This window comes from Panthera pardus, unplaced genomic scaffold, assembly GCF_024362965.1.
Source record: "Panthera pardus isolate Hobbes unplaced genomic scaffold, ASM2436296v1 HiC_scaffold_16, whole genome shotgun sequence".
NCBI lineage: Eukaryota > Metazoa > Chordata > Mammalia > Carnivora > Felidae > Panthera > Panthera pardus.
This window is the reverse complement of record NW_026526721.1, coordinates 65965602-65978575: the sequence shown is the minus strand read 5'-3', so window position 1 is coordinate 65978575 and position 12974 is coordinate 65965602. Positions and strand designations below refer to the sequence as shown.

Genomic DNA, 12974 nt, shown 5'->3' with positions numbered 1-12974 from the left:
TTCCATGTAACACTCATCCTTGAACACAGCCCGGTTCTCACACAGAGGATCACAGCAACCCCAATAGATGGCTAAAAACTTAGTTTCTTCTTGGAAAAGGCTAATATTAGTGATAAAGTGATAAGAAAGGAAAATCTCTGGATTTGGAAAGTTCTCTGTCCTGCTTACAAATGCTGAGTCTGCTTGGTCTAGCTGCCTGTTCCAGTGCCTCTACTCCTGGCTGTTTTCAGCAGTGATGGAGCAGACAACCCTCTTCTAAAGTTCCTCAGAATGTTCAGTGCTTGAATTTAAACCAAAGAAAGTGAACTTGGTCATATTTTTCACTCAATTAGAGGCCCACAAATAGGTCCCTGGTCTACAGGGCAAGCTCCCAAGGCCCCACATTCGTGATAAAGTGCTAGCTCTGAGATCCTGGGGGAAAGTTCATTTTGCAGCCTGGTTCATAATAGATTAACTTAACCCACAAGCTGACGGGATAATTAGAGCAGAAGCCAGAGAACCAGAGACAGGAAGATTACTCTGAGCCAGTTCAGTTTATCTCTAGGGGGACAAAACTACCTTTCTGAAGAGCAACAACTCGTAACAAAACCAAAAGGGAAAAGAAAATGAGGCATCAAGACCAAAACAGCATGAAAAAGGACCCTGAGACACTGATAGAGCTTTATTTGAGCCTCACTACCTTTTCTTTAACAGTTTCAGATCATTTCTCATGACGGATGAAGAAGTTTAAAGTCTCACGGCAATAGGGTTGGGTTTTTGGCTTGCCTTTGCATAGTTTCAATCTCTGTGCTGCTGCCACAGTTATTTTTCCAAAATTTTTCCAAAGTCCTATTTTATGACTCCTTCAGCACCCCCCACCACCACTACCACCACTAGCAATGCTAAAGGGGCAAGGAATAGATAGATCTCAACCATCTTTGAATCCCAGACCCTAGAATGGCATGTGAAAGCAAACATGATCATTGATTTCTTCCAAAATTAGCTGGTGTTAATTCATTTTGCTTCATGCACAGCAAGAGGGGAAAGTCAGATGAGTGATTACTGCACCTTATCGATAAGCCAAAATTCAGGTCTGGTCATTCTACCACTGCATTAGAAAACCTTTTCAGCCTCCCTGTGGTTTAGGATCATCTGAGCTCTGAAGCATGGTATCTGATGTTCTCCACCATCTGGCCCTGGACTCCTTTTTCCAGTATCAACTCTTAGCCCCTCTTCCCTTTGCCAGTGCACCCTGGCAATGCTTTCTTGCCTCTTGACAAAATCTCTGTGCACTTTGATGTATTTCTTGTTTTCTATGCTTCAAATGCCTTTCCTCTCTTTCCTGCCTCCCTCCTTTTTCTTTCTTTCTCCTTTCATTCCTCAGGACCTTCCTCAAATATCACCTCCTCTTCGAAGCCTCCCCTGATCCTTTCAGGTAGGCAGGCACTCTCTATACTCCGTTGGATTTCTACTTATAAAGTGAAATTATCCTTGGCACCTTGCTAGGATTAGTTGTTCATGCACCTGTTTTATGACTCCTTCAGCAACCCCCCCCCCCCCACCACTACCACCACTAGTAATGCTAAAGGGGCAAGGAATAGATAGATCTCAACCATCTTTAAATCCCAGACCCTAGAATGGCATGTGAAAGCAAACATGACCATTGATTTCAATTAAATTGAATCTCAATCTTTCCACTGACAGATTCTAAAGTTCTTTTAAAATCACAATATTGTTTCCCTCAACACTACCACCGTCCAAACTAGTGATGTAAGTGGTGGATTTTAGACCTGAGAATCAAACAGGGGTAAGAAAGCAATGAAGATGGCATCTGGAATCTCTGCGAGGCCCCCAAAGAGAAGCACATTCTACATTTATACCAAAAGCTAGATACTATTTTATTGCTGTTTCAACCTCACTCTGAGCATCTATTCTGCCAAGAACTCCCTGCAGCACATCCCAGCTCTTCACCCTGACCTGAGGTTGAGAGGCAGACACGACTGGTTCTCAGACCCTCATGGTAATATTTGCATGAAATGGGGGCTCAGCAGGATGAGAAAGCAGTTCCAAGTCTTCTTAGCTGGTATTAATTCATTTTGCTTCATGCACAGCAAGAGGGGAAAGTCAGATGAGTGATTACTGCACCTCATCGATAAGCCCAGAACACTTAGCCTGGCCTGTGTGGTTTGATCAGAATTTAGAGCATCAACTTGGAAACCCCTTCCAGTGTGGGGACACATGTGCCATTGTCCAGCCGCCTCCTTTCCATCGTGGGCTCAGTGTCTCCTTGTGCTTTCACAGGACCCATCCATCTTCACAGTATTGACCGCCAAGTCTGTCCGCCCTGGGGTGGCTGTCGCTGATTTTGTCATCTTCCCACCTCGATGGGGGGTTGCCGATAAGACCTTCAGGCCTCCTTATTACCACAGTAAGTCTCTCTTTTCCTAAGCCACATTGGAAACCAAAGAGATAGCAAAGCAGTGAACCTTATTACCCATTGGGAATACCACCAAGGAGTTTCCAGACACCATGCTCTGGCTGGCTTTCAGGATCCTGCCTCCCGAGACCCAGTGCTGCTTCTCAGACTTGTAGCGGCTGAAACACCACAGATGGAGATGGCAGTGATGTGTTGACTCTGAGAAAGAAGTAATTAATGCCTACAGCCCAGTTTCCCTGGCCCTGAGGAGAGGCAGAAAGGCGGATAAAGTGTGAAGCAAGACGTTTCTTTACATCTCAGACCCTTCTTTTTAGGGGAGGGAGAATGGTGGGATGTGGTTGGTAACTTTGTTGTTTTTGGAAAGCTCTTGATCTAAGTCTGGTTCGAGAGCCAGGAAATGTGCCTTCTCCAATTATTTTGGTGGGATGAAACAGACTGCCGTGCACACTAGGAAATGGACTCCATTCTGGAAGCAGTTTCTGTGGAGTATTAGTTACCTAGAACAGAACTTACTAAATCTATTATTTTTATTTTATTAATATTATTACTAGCAGCTAACAATTATTAACCATTTTCCATGGCTATACGTTCCTTATAAGAATTAACCCACTTAATCCTCAAAACAGTTGTAAGAGGGAGGTAATATCATTATTCCCTTTTTTTCAGAAGGTGAAATTGAGGCATAAAGGATTAAGTAATTTGGAAAGATTGAGTAACTTGCTCAAGGCCCCACATCTAGTTAAGTGGTCGAGTCAGGGTTTAATTGAATTAAATGTGTGCCAGAGCACACATACACTCGTTACCAGTAACTGATGTGCCTAGCCCAGTGCCCAACATACAATATGCATCTAATAAACATTTATTTAATTAGTAAATGCATCACCAAGAATGAATAAGGTATTTCATGGCTATATTTAATGAAGTTGGCATTTTTACTTGTGCAATAGCTAGCTGTAAATCCAACCTAAAGGTCAATGTACAATTCCACTTCTTGGAGATTGCATTTCTGTACATAGAGTTCTGAAAAGACTCTGAGGTACATTTCAGCTAGAATATTCTCTTTTTTTTTCAAGTTTATTTATTTTTGAGAGAGAGAGAGCAAGTGGGGGAGGAACGAACACAGAGAGAGTGAATCCCAAACAGGCTCTGCGCCCTCAGAACAGAGCCCTATATGGAGCTCTAACCCACAAACCATGAGATCATGACCTGAGTCGAAGTCAAGAATCAGGTGCCTGACCGACTGAGCCATCCAGGCACTCCACAGCTGGAACATTCTTAAAAATAAATCCCTTTCCTTCGTCAACCTCAGGGCTTTCTGTCTATATAAGGTTCCTCCTTATATGTACCAGCTCCCAGGTGCCCCAGCTCAACAAGATATAACAGTGCACTGAATGGGTAATTTAGGCATTTATAAAAGGCAGAGAAGTAGGGCCCTAAGGATGGAAGAAAGCCATTTTATGGTCTAATTCCAGCACCACCTTTTTCAGGTGACATCATTATGGTGGAGAAAAGGATACAATCAGTTACCACCACAAAGATACTACTTTGTCAATAGAGTCAAAATAAACTATCATCTCTTCTGAAGAGTATCAAGCCCATCATAGGCCCTGACTGTTCTGGAAATCAGTCCCCTAGAAGACCTGCTGTCCAGGAGAACTGCTTTAGCTTAGCCTGTACCTCACATGCTAGCTCTTGATAATTCACTATTTCACAGAGTTCTTGTTTTGAGGCTGCTATGTACCTCTATGTACCTGAGATGGTAGTTTTCAAATTTTCATATATGTCAGTGTCACCTGGAAGGCTTATTAAAACAGATTCTTGGGCCCCACCTTCAGAATTTCTGTTTTAGTAAGGTCCAGGGTGGGGCCTGAGAATTTGCCTTTGTAACAGGTCCCCGTGTGATGCTGATGCTGCTGTTCCAGGAACCACACTTTGAGAATATTAGGGAGATAAAAATCACTTAGAATGACTCTTAAAAAAATGTATCCCCAGCACCCACTCTTGGAGAGTATAATTAGTTGGTTCTGAGGTAGAACCTCAGAATCTGCATTTTGAATTAGCAAGGCAGCAAGACCTTCTGATGCAGAAGGTCTACAGGCCACATGTTGAGAAACACTGGCCTGTGGCTTACCTCCCTACCCAGAGAGAAGGATAATAGAACTGTCTAACTTAGACAAGTTTGCTGTTGTGCTGCAGCTCTCCAGCCACTCCTAGACTTGAGCTTGTAGTTCAGCCTGCCTGAAACAAATGACCTTGTGAAATGCCTCTTATAATTTTTTAAAAGTCTCTCAAGTACATTTGGCCAGGATAGATAGATAACAGAAAGGTATGGTTGCCTGATTTAGTTGGAAAAAACACAGAACCCCAAGTTAGAAATTATTTTTTCCAGATATATTACAACTATTGCTTTAGCAATATTATCAAAATCTTTGCTACTTTGATGTGACTTTATAGGAGAAGTGAAGAATTATTTCTGTAGAAATATTGCCTCCAGTCATCTTAATGTACTTTAGTCAACTGGATTCAGCATTAATCAGAGAGGCAAGGTCTACCCTCCCCCTGCCCTTTGAAATATAGAAAATGATATAGAAATGTCATCACTAAAGTCGTTGCTACCTAAATTCATATTCAGATCAAAGCTGAATTCTGTATTGCTCTCTTCTTAAAATTAAGCCATGAAGGTGACTCTGAGGACACATACTAGATTGAGGAGTGTGACAGCACATTTAAGTCATGAGCAGACCTGCTTTTAAAATATAGACACTTTATGCTTACAGTTGCTTCTTTTCCTCTCTTTTTGCTTCATGGAAAAATGAGTAGAGCTATGATTCGGGTCTTACCTTTTCTATGTGTGCCTGCAGCAGAATTTTATTTCCTAGGCAGGATAAAAATGATTGCCTAGTCAATGACAGAAATATTTTGGCACTTGATTATACTTCACATGTAAGGAACTTATCATGCCAATGTCCAGCTTTGCAAGGGTTGCCAATGTCATAGCTCTCTGCTCTGCTCATGATCTTCACTCTCGGCACTGTCACAGAAGGGACTATGAAAGTAACTTTAAAGGGGCTATTTCTTACTCAATCACAGAACTTAGCAGAGTGTTCAATTACATCTGTGGGATGGATGGATCGGTAGACAGATGGGGTGGAGAATGGACAGATGGATGGGTAGATGGGTGAATGGATAGAAAGACACTTAAATTTGCTCAGGTGTTGTATTTCTTTAATTCTTGCTCTAAATATGTTGCTGTTCCAATAAAGAGGTTTATTTCAATAGAAACATGATTGAAATAGTAGGCACATGGTGATTTTTTTGTCAAATTTTTTGACTCCAGAAAGCACAAAACCAACATACTTATATTAAAGCAAATTTCCATTTAATATGAGAGAACTTTCTAACACCCAGAGCTTTTCAATAATATGGTAGACTGCTTTGTTGAGTAGAAAGCTTCCATTCACAGGAGGCATGCAGGCAGACCCAAGAAGTAATGCCAGGAATGACATAGAATATTCTTCTGTACTGAGTAGAAGTAGTGATCCTTTCCAATTTAAAAATTTTAGGATTCTATAAAGAGAATATCAATGGAAATAGAAATAAAAGAATGAATCTCAGAGGCATTTTGGAGAGTGGAAAATAAGATGGTAGATTCAGCTACAGAAAATAGTATTTGTTAGACTATATAGCATTTATGGACTGTTTTTTACAGATGCTAAGATCCTTTCACATGGATTATGATTTGATAATAGACTCCAAGTCCAGCGTTCTTTCCATTATATGACCCTTCCATCAACACACACACACACACACACACACACACACACACATACACACTCCATCTCAGTTTTCTGGATTGGGAACCAGAAATATGGTGATACCATGTACTACTGTGGGGCTATTTGGAGGAGGATTAGATAAGATGTGGGAAAGAAGATCATTTTAATATGGGGCTTATAAGCCTAGATGACAGAGTACATCTATTCTTTATTATTACTTTCATTTTAATTTTTATTAAAATCATCTGGCTATGATTTTCTTTAGATTCAACATCATTTGTTTCAGGCAATGGAACTTAAGATCTCTGACAATCCACATGGCCATCAAGTAGAGTTTTGCCTACCAAGGGTTTCACATTAATGAATGTTTTGTGGGTTCCTCCCGCCTCTGTATTCTTTAGTAATCCTAAAAAATGTATCATATTCTCCTATCTTCTTGGCAGTGCACAGAAAAAATGCTTGAGAGGTCTTAGTATTTTACAGGTTTTGCCTTAGATAATTAAAATAATATTATTTCAGGGGTGCCTGGGTGGCTCAGTTGGTTAAGCGCCCAACTTCAGCTCAGGTTACGATCCCATGGTCCATAGGTTCAAGCCCTGCATCGGGCTCTGTGCTGACAGCTAAGAACCTGGAGCCTGCTTCAGATTCTGTGTCTCCCTCTCTGTGTCTCCCTCACCCATGCTCTGTCTCTCTCCATCTCTCAAAAATGAATAAACATTAAAATAATACTATTTCAACCCTCCTAGGGAACTGCATGAGTGAATTCATGGGACTTATCAAAGGTCACTATGAGGCAAAGCAAGGTGGATTCCTGCCAGGAGGAGGCAGCCTGCACAGCTCAATGACCCCCCACGGGCCTGATGCTGACTGCTTTGAGAAGGCCAGCAAAGCCAAGCTGGCACCGGAGAGGATTGCTGATGGCACCATGGTAAGCAAGTTAAATGCCAGGCTCTGGCAGCCTTGGGGGTCCCCAACCTTGTTGAGAGGAGTAGCTGCTTTTGTATTTCTCCAACGTCAGAGAGAAGGAGTCAGGAGAGGAGAGTGTGTGTCTCTCTGTGTGTATATGCCCGTGTGTGTATGTACACACCCCTAAATGTATACTAGACTTCTGATGTGGTAGGGTAGAAAGATATTCGGATTTGCGTCAGACCTGGGATCAAATCCTAGCTCGTTGGGGACACCTGAGTGGCTTAGTAATTAAATGTCCAAATCTTGATTTTGGCTCAGGTCACAATCTCACAGTTCATGAATTCAAGTCCCACACTGGGCTCTGCGCTGACAGTGCAGAGCCTGCTTGGGATTCAGTCCCTCTCTCTCTGCCCCTCCCCTGATTGCTCTCTATCTCTCTCTCAAAATAAATAAAAATAAGCTTTAAAAAAATCCTAGCTCTTAGTTCCTACAAACCCTGAATAAGTTACTTAACTTCTCTGTGCTTCACTTTCCCCCATCTGTAGAATGGGTGTGGTATTCATCCCAGCAGTTGGCTGTATTTAACCTTACGGACTGTCCAGCACTGTTCAAATATAAAGGAATATTATTAATACTATGTAATAGGTCTTCTCTTATCTGTATGCAGCCCAGAGTATATATGCTGTGTCTCAGAATCATCTCCTGCTTTTTGAGGTAATCTTCTAGGGCCACAGTACCCAGGGATGCAGGATGTCACCTTCAGTGGAATTCTCAAGCCAAGAAGGATCAGAAAGCCTTTGCCTCACTATAGTCAGGGCTTGTGAGAAGCAGTTCTCAGCTGTTTTCTCATTTTCTTTTGCTCTCCTTTGGCATGGGATGAAATTGATGGGATTTAAAATCTGTTTTGCGTTCTTCCTGTGTCAAGCTATAAACATTGAGGCTGAACACAATTGCAGTTGGCTGCGGTACTTAGTTTTACTTTATTTTTGCATTCTTGGAGGTGGAGTTTATGGACCACAAGGAGTAATTTTACGTTAAGTCATATGCAAATTTGCTTTACATTTTTAAACAAATGTCTTCAATGCTACCTGACTTTAAAATCAATAGCACAGTCCTTCCTGACTCCATGCCCAGCTTGCAAACAGACAGCATTATCTGTCTCTCTGTCCAATGCAGTTTGCATTGAACAGTTCCAGGACCAGAGCTGATAGAGCTGATCTGCAAGGGGAGGGTGCAGAGTCCCATCTGCTTGACCTTGGCTCTCTTTCCCTTTCCAAGGGCCTTTGCAAAATTTCTATGGAACTCTACATCTCTTTGAGATGTGGTTTGACAATCTCAATTAAGATATTGCTTCCAGGGGTGCCTGGGTGGCTCAGTCAGTTGGGCATCTCTGACTCTTGATTTTGGCTCAGGTCATGATCTCAGGGTTGTGAGATTGAGCCCCATCTTGGGCTATGCACTGAGCGTGGAGCCTGCTTGAGATTCTTTCTCTCTCCCTCTTCCCCTCCCTGATCTCTCAAAAAATAAAAATAAAATAAAAAATAAAAAAATAAGCCAAGGGCTCTTTGAGGTACATGGGCTACCCCACACTTGCCACTCAGTAACCTTTGGTGCCCAACTTGGCTTTGGATGTCAATGTTATCAGGGAGCACTGTTCTACATCAATGAGGCAAGGACAGAGCTGTTTTTATGAGGAACAAGACTCTGGAAAATGCATAGGGCCTGGAGCACTAGCCAGAAAGAACTCTCCTATGTAAGGGATTAAGGGCAGGGGAGGCCTTGAGTAGCCAGACAGCCCAGACTACCTGGCAGGGGAGGGTCCAGCACTTTACTTAGACCTAACGTTGGGTCTCCATCACCATTTTCCATTATATAATTGGGACCCAGGCCTATCTATACACCTCATCCTTATTCCAGTTTGGAATAAATGAACTTTGTATAATACCGTCTTCATAACTCAGCTGGGATGGGGTTTTGTTACTCCGTTCAGACAGCAAGCTTCTTAAGAAGCAGGCAGCAAAGAGGCAACAACAGACAAGAACGACCGTAATAACAACCCTTATATCTGAATAGTGCTTTATAATGTGCACGGTAGTTCCACACAATCTGATACGGTCCTCATATCAAGCCTGTGGTGAGAAGTCAGGCAGGGACAATCATCTCCCTGAAACTAATGTATATTAGATACCAAACATTAACATGGGTTCTCTGGGTTGTGACCCAACTTTTATCTTCCTTTTGTCCATCTATATTTTTTAAATTTCCAATAATGTGAACACATAAGAATTGTAGGGTTTTATTTTGTTTTTGTTTTATTTTTAAAAGCCACAATGGTAGGGAAATCAGCAATTGGTGAAGCTAGAATGTCTAAGCTGCACAGAGCACTTGCATATTCTTTCTGTTGGGGACAAAAACCTCCTGAACACAGAGGGACATCAACCATTCAGTCTTCTGGGATAGGTTTTTTAAAAGTACTACAGTCAGTCCTACCTCCTCCTTCCCTCCTCCTCCTCCTCCTCCACCTCTTCCTCCTCCTCCACCTCTTCCTCCTCACTCTCTCTTTACCTCCTTCTCCTTTTCCCAGGCCATCTCCTGGTCAGAGTCCTTAAGAACAAAACTCAAATCTCAGCTCTGCCACCTCGTTACTATCGCTTAAGACAAGCCACTTCCAGCTTTGAGCCAGTTTCCTCCTCTGCAAAAATGGGGGTTATGGCCTCCCCACAGGGACTTAGCCACAGTAAGTGATGGCTCCTAAGAAGATGAATATTCCTAAAACTCTTCCACCTCTGCCCTTGGATCTAGCATATTTAGCTCCATAATGCTGCAAGGACAATGTGATGCTTACATGCCCAATTCCATTGTACAGAATGAAACTTGGAGCTTGGAGAAGGTAAGGGTCTTGCACCAGGTATCACTCGCCTAGAAGTGGTAGGGCTGGAGCCAGAACCCAAGGTGTGAGCCTGTTGTCCTCACCCTGCTAGCACACATGATTCATTATTCAAAGATTCTGCCTACCTACATCTTTTCTCTTGACATCTAATCAAATGTATTTTATTATCCACCTCACTTCTTTTTTGTCCCCTCCCCCATTTCCTACAGGCATTTATGTTTGAGTCTTCTCTAAGTATGGCCGTCACCAAGTGGGGGCTCAAGACCTCTAATTGTTTGGATGAGAATTACTACAAGTGCTGGGAACCTCTCAAGAGCCACTTCACTCCCAATTCCAGGAACCCAGCAGGACCTAACTGAGACTGAAGCAGTGCTATCATAATTGAGAATGGATTTGTGTGGTTTTGTTTAGAATATCATGCCTTCTGGCAGTATGGGGGAGGGGGTCGGTTAAAATGAGAACTCACTTTTTCACAGGCAAATAACTCAGACATTTGTAGAAATGTTTTTGGAAAGTTCTATGTCAGCTTAATTCCTCAATAAATACTTGACTGGTATTCTGTGGAAGTAGCAATTGGTCATAATCAGGTCGTGATGAGACATACCTATAGTGGCCAGGACTGGGGGCAGTCCATGAGATTGGCTCAAGATCAAGAGTCTCTTCACATGAGTTTGCCTGGATGCCCTTATTCCAGGAGTGCAAATCCAGGGTGTTTACCACAGACCACAAGGAAGGACACGCCAACATACGGACCATGAACTGAGGCTGAAGCCAAGGCCAAGGTCCCAGGCATAGGGAAGCACAGGGGGTCAGCAGAGCTCCAAACATCCAGTGTCTTCCTAAAACAGATGGGCAGCCAGAACAGCAGGCTAATTATGATAGTCATGTAGCAGCCAGTATAGTTGGTTGTGGACAAGAAGCCCAGCCACCAAGAGTGAGCATCATTCAGTGAGGAGACCAGCAGTCCTGTTTTTTCCACTGAAAACCCCATATCTCATGAAACCCTCAGGCCCGGTCAAACCAGAGTGGTTAGCCCCCCTACTATTCATTCATTGATCGTACCACTTGACAGCCATTCAATGAGTCCTTGCTACGTGTCATCTACAGAGTGAGTCCCTGGGGGTGAGTGATTGAGAAGGAAGAAGTCATCTCTCCCCTTAGCAAGCTCACAGTCTGGGGACACCAGAACCAAAGAAGATCAAGTTCCCAGCACAGAACCACAGCAAAAATGAGGCAGTGCGGTATACAAACACTATGCCCAACAGCTCCCTTCCTGTGGCCGGCATCGCTCCCAAGGACTGGGCTGTCCAAGACTCTGGGGTGAACTGATTAGGTTCTCTTGGAGAGAGAAAACAGGCAAATCAGAACAGAAAAGAATGGCAAGTGTATTTTTCACCACTCTAGTTCTATAGTTTTAACACATTCTCTCCTCTGTGTTGCCCAAGTATCAATTTTGATATGCTGCTACTAAGTCTTTGTTTAACAACAGGTAGTGAGAGTCAGCTATGTACCAGGGCCTAGGAACCAGGGCTGCAAAATAAAACAAAAGATGCCCAGGTAAATTTGAATTTCAGATAAACCCTGAATAATTTTTAGTACAAGAGTGGACATGGAAACCTGTCTTTTTTTTAAGTTTATTTATTTATTAAGAGAGAGAGAGAGAGAATGAGCCTGGGAAGGGCAGAGAGAGACAAAGAGAGAGAATCTCAAGGAGGCTCCAGGCTGTCAGTGCGGAGCCCAATGCAGGGCTCAATCCCACAAATCATAAGATCATGACTTGAGCTGAAATCAAGAGTTGGATGCTTAACCGACTGAGCCACCCAGGTGCCCCAGAAACCTGTATTTTTATTTGATAAATCTGGCAACTCTATGAGGGATATGGTGGTCCAGGAGATACATATGGTTCTCGCCCTGACAGAGGTTACATTCTAAGAGGGAGACTGATGAAATAAACAAACAAAATAATTATAAATTGTGAAACATGCCAAAACAAAACAAACAGGAACTGAGATAGGAATAGCAGATGGGGAGGGGGGATCATTCTTTAAAAGAGATCTTCAATGAAGAAATGACAGCCAAACCTAAAAGATAGGAAGAAGCAAATCATTGGAAGGGTATGGTTGGGCTGGGGTGTGGTAGAGGGGAGGAGCATTCCGAAATAAAAGCCTGGTGGGTTCAAGGAACTAAAAGAAAAGCTAGTGTGGGGAGCCCAGGAGCAGACCATTGCAATAGTCCAGGCAAAAGACAGCACTGTCCTGGACTAATGAGGTGGCAGCAGAGACAGAAGTAAATAAATTCCTGAGTGCTTTGGAGTAGACCTGAAAGACGGTGCTAGGGATCTGTATGCAAGGGGTGAGGGAAGGAGGAGTTGAGGACAGGGCCAAAATGATGGGTAGGCTTCTGGCAGTGATATCTCATGGTCTCAAACAGTAAGGTGGGTATCTTTGAGGATGACAGAGGTCAGTGTGCCTTCCTGATGTTCCTTGTCTTTATATCAGACATTTTTATTAAAAATTAAACATTGTTAATTAGCAAAGCAGTTAATATCTTTAAATAAATTTTTGAAACTGACCACTATGGCAGAAGTTGCTAGTGGCCCACCTATATCCCACTTGCAAGAACCATCCAGTGCTGACCAGCCGCTTCTAGTTGCCTGCACCACATTGGCAACTCTGCCCGAGGACCAAACCAAAACCAAAAAAAACTGCTGGGATTGTGTGGCCCTAAGCACAGCCATCAACCAATGACAAATGGGAATTCATGGATAAACACGCCAGCTCTCTTGGCCCACACCTCTGAGGCTTGTGCTCAGCCCTGGCCCTTGCAACTTCCAGAAGGATTAAGCTCCACTGCCCATGGTGGTAAAGCCCAATAATGTACTTCTTATTAGCTTCCCTCCCCTCCTTTCCCCACTGTCCTGTGGTGCTTCCTGAGCTCTTCTCTCAGATGACCCAAACTAAGACAACCACTCAAATAGTTTATT

The 12974-nt window shown here is 43.0% G+C and overlaps 1 protein-coding gene across 1 annotated transcript in view; it reads left to right on the top strand.

The window, feature by feature from the left end:
• Positions 1-10547, top strand: part of HGD (homogentisate 1,2-dioxygenase) — a 43121-nt gene extending 32574 nt beyond the window's left edge. The window contains exons 12-14 of the mRNA XM_019448487.2: positions 2281-2407; positions 6939-7120; positions 10201-10547. Coding sequence (XP_019304032.1) covers positions 2281-2407; positions 6939-7120; positions 10201-10350 — 459 coding nt within the window. The 3' untranslated portion in view covers positions 10351-10547. The remainder of the gene's footprint in view (positions 1-2280; positions 2408-6938; positions 7121-10200) is intronic.
• Positions 10548-12974: the final 2427 nt, after the last annotated feature.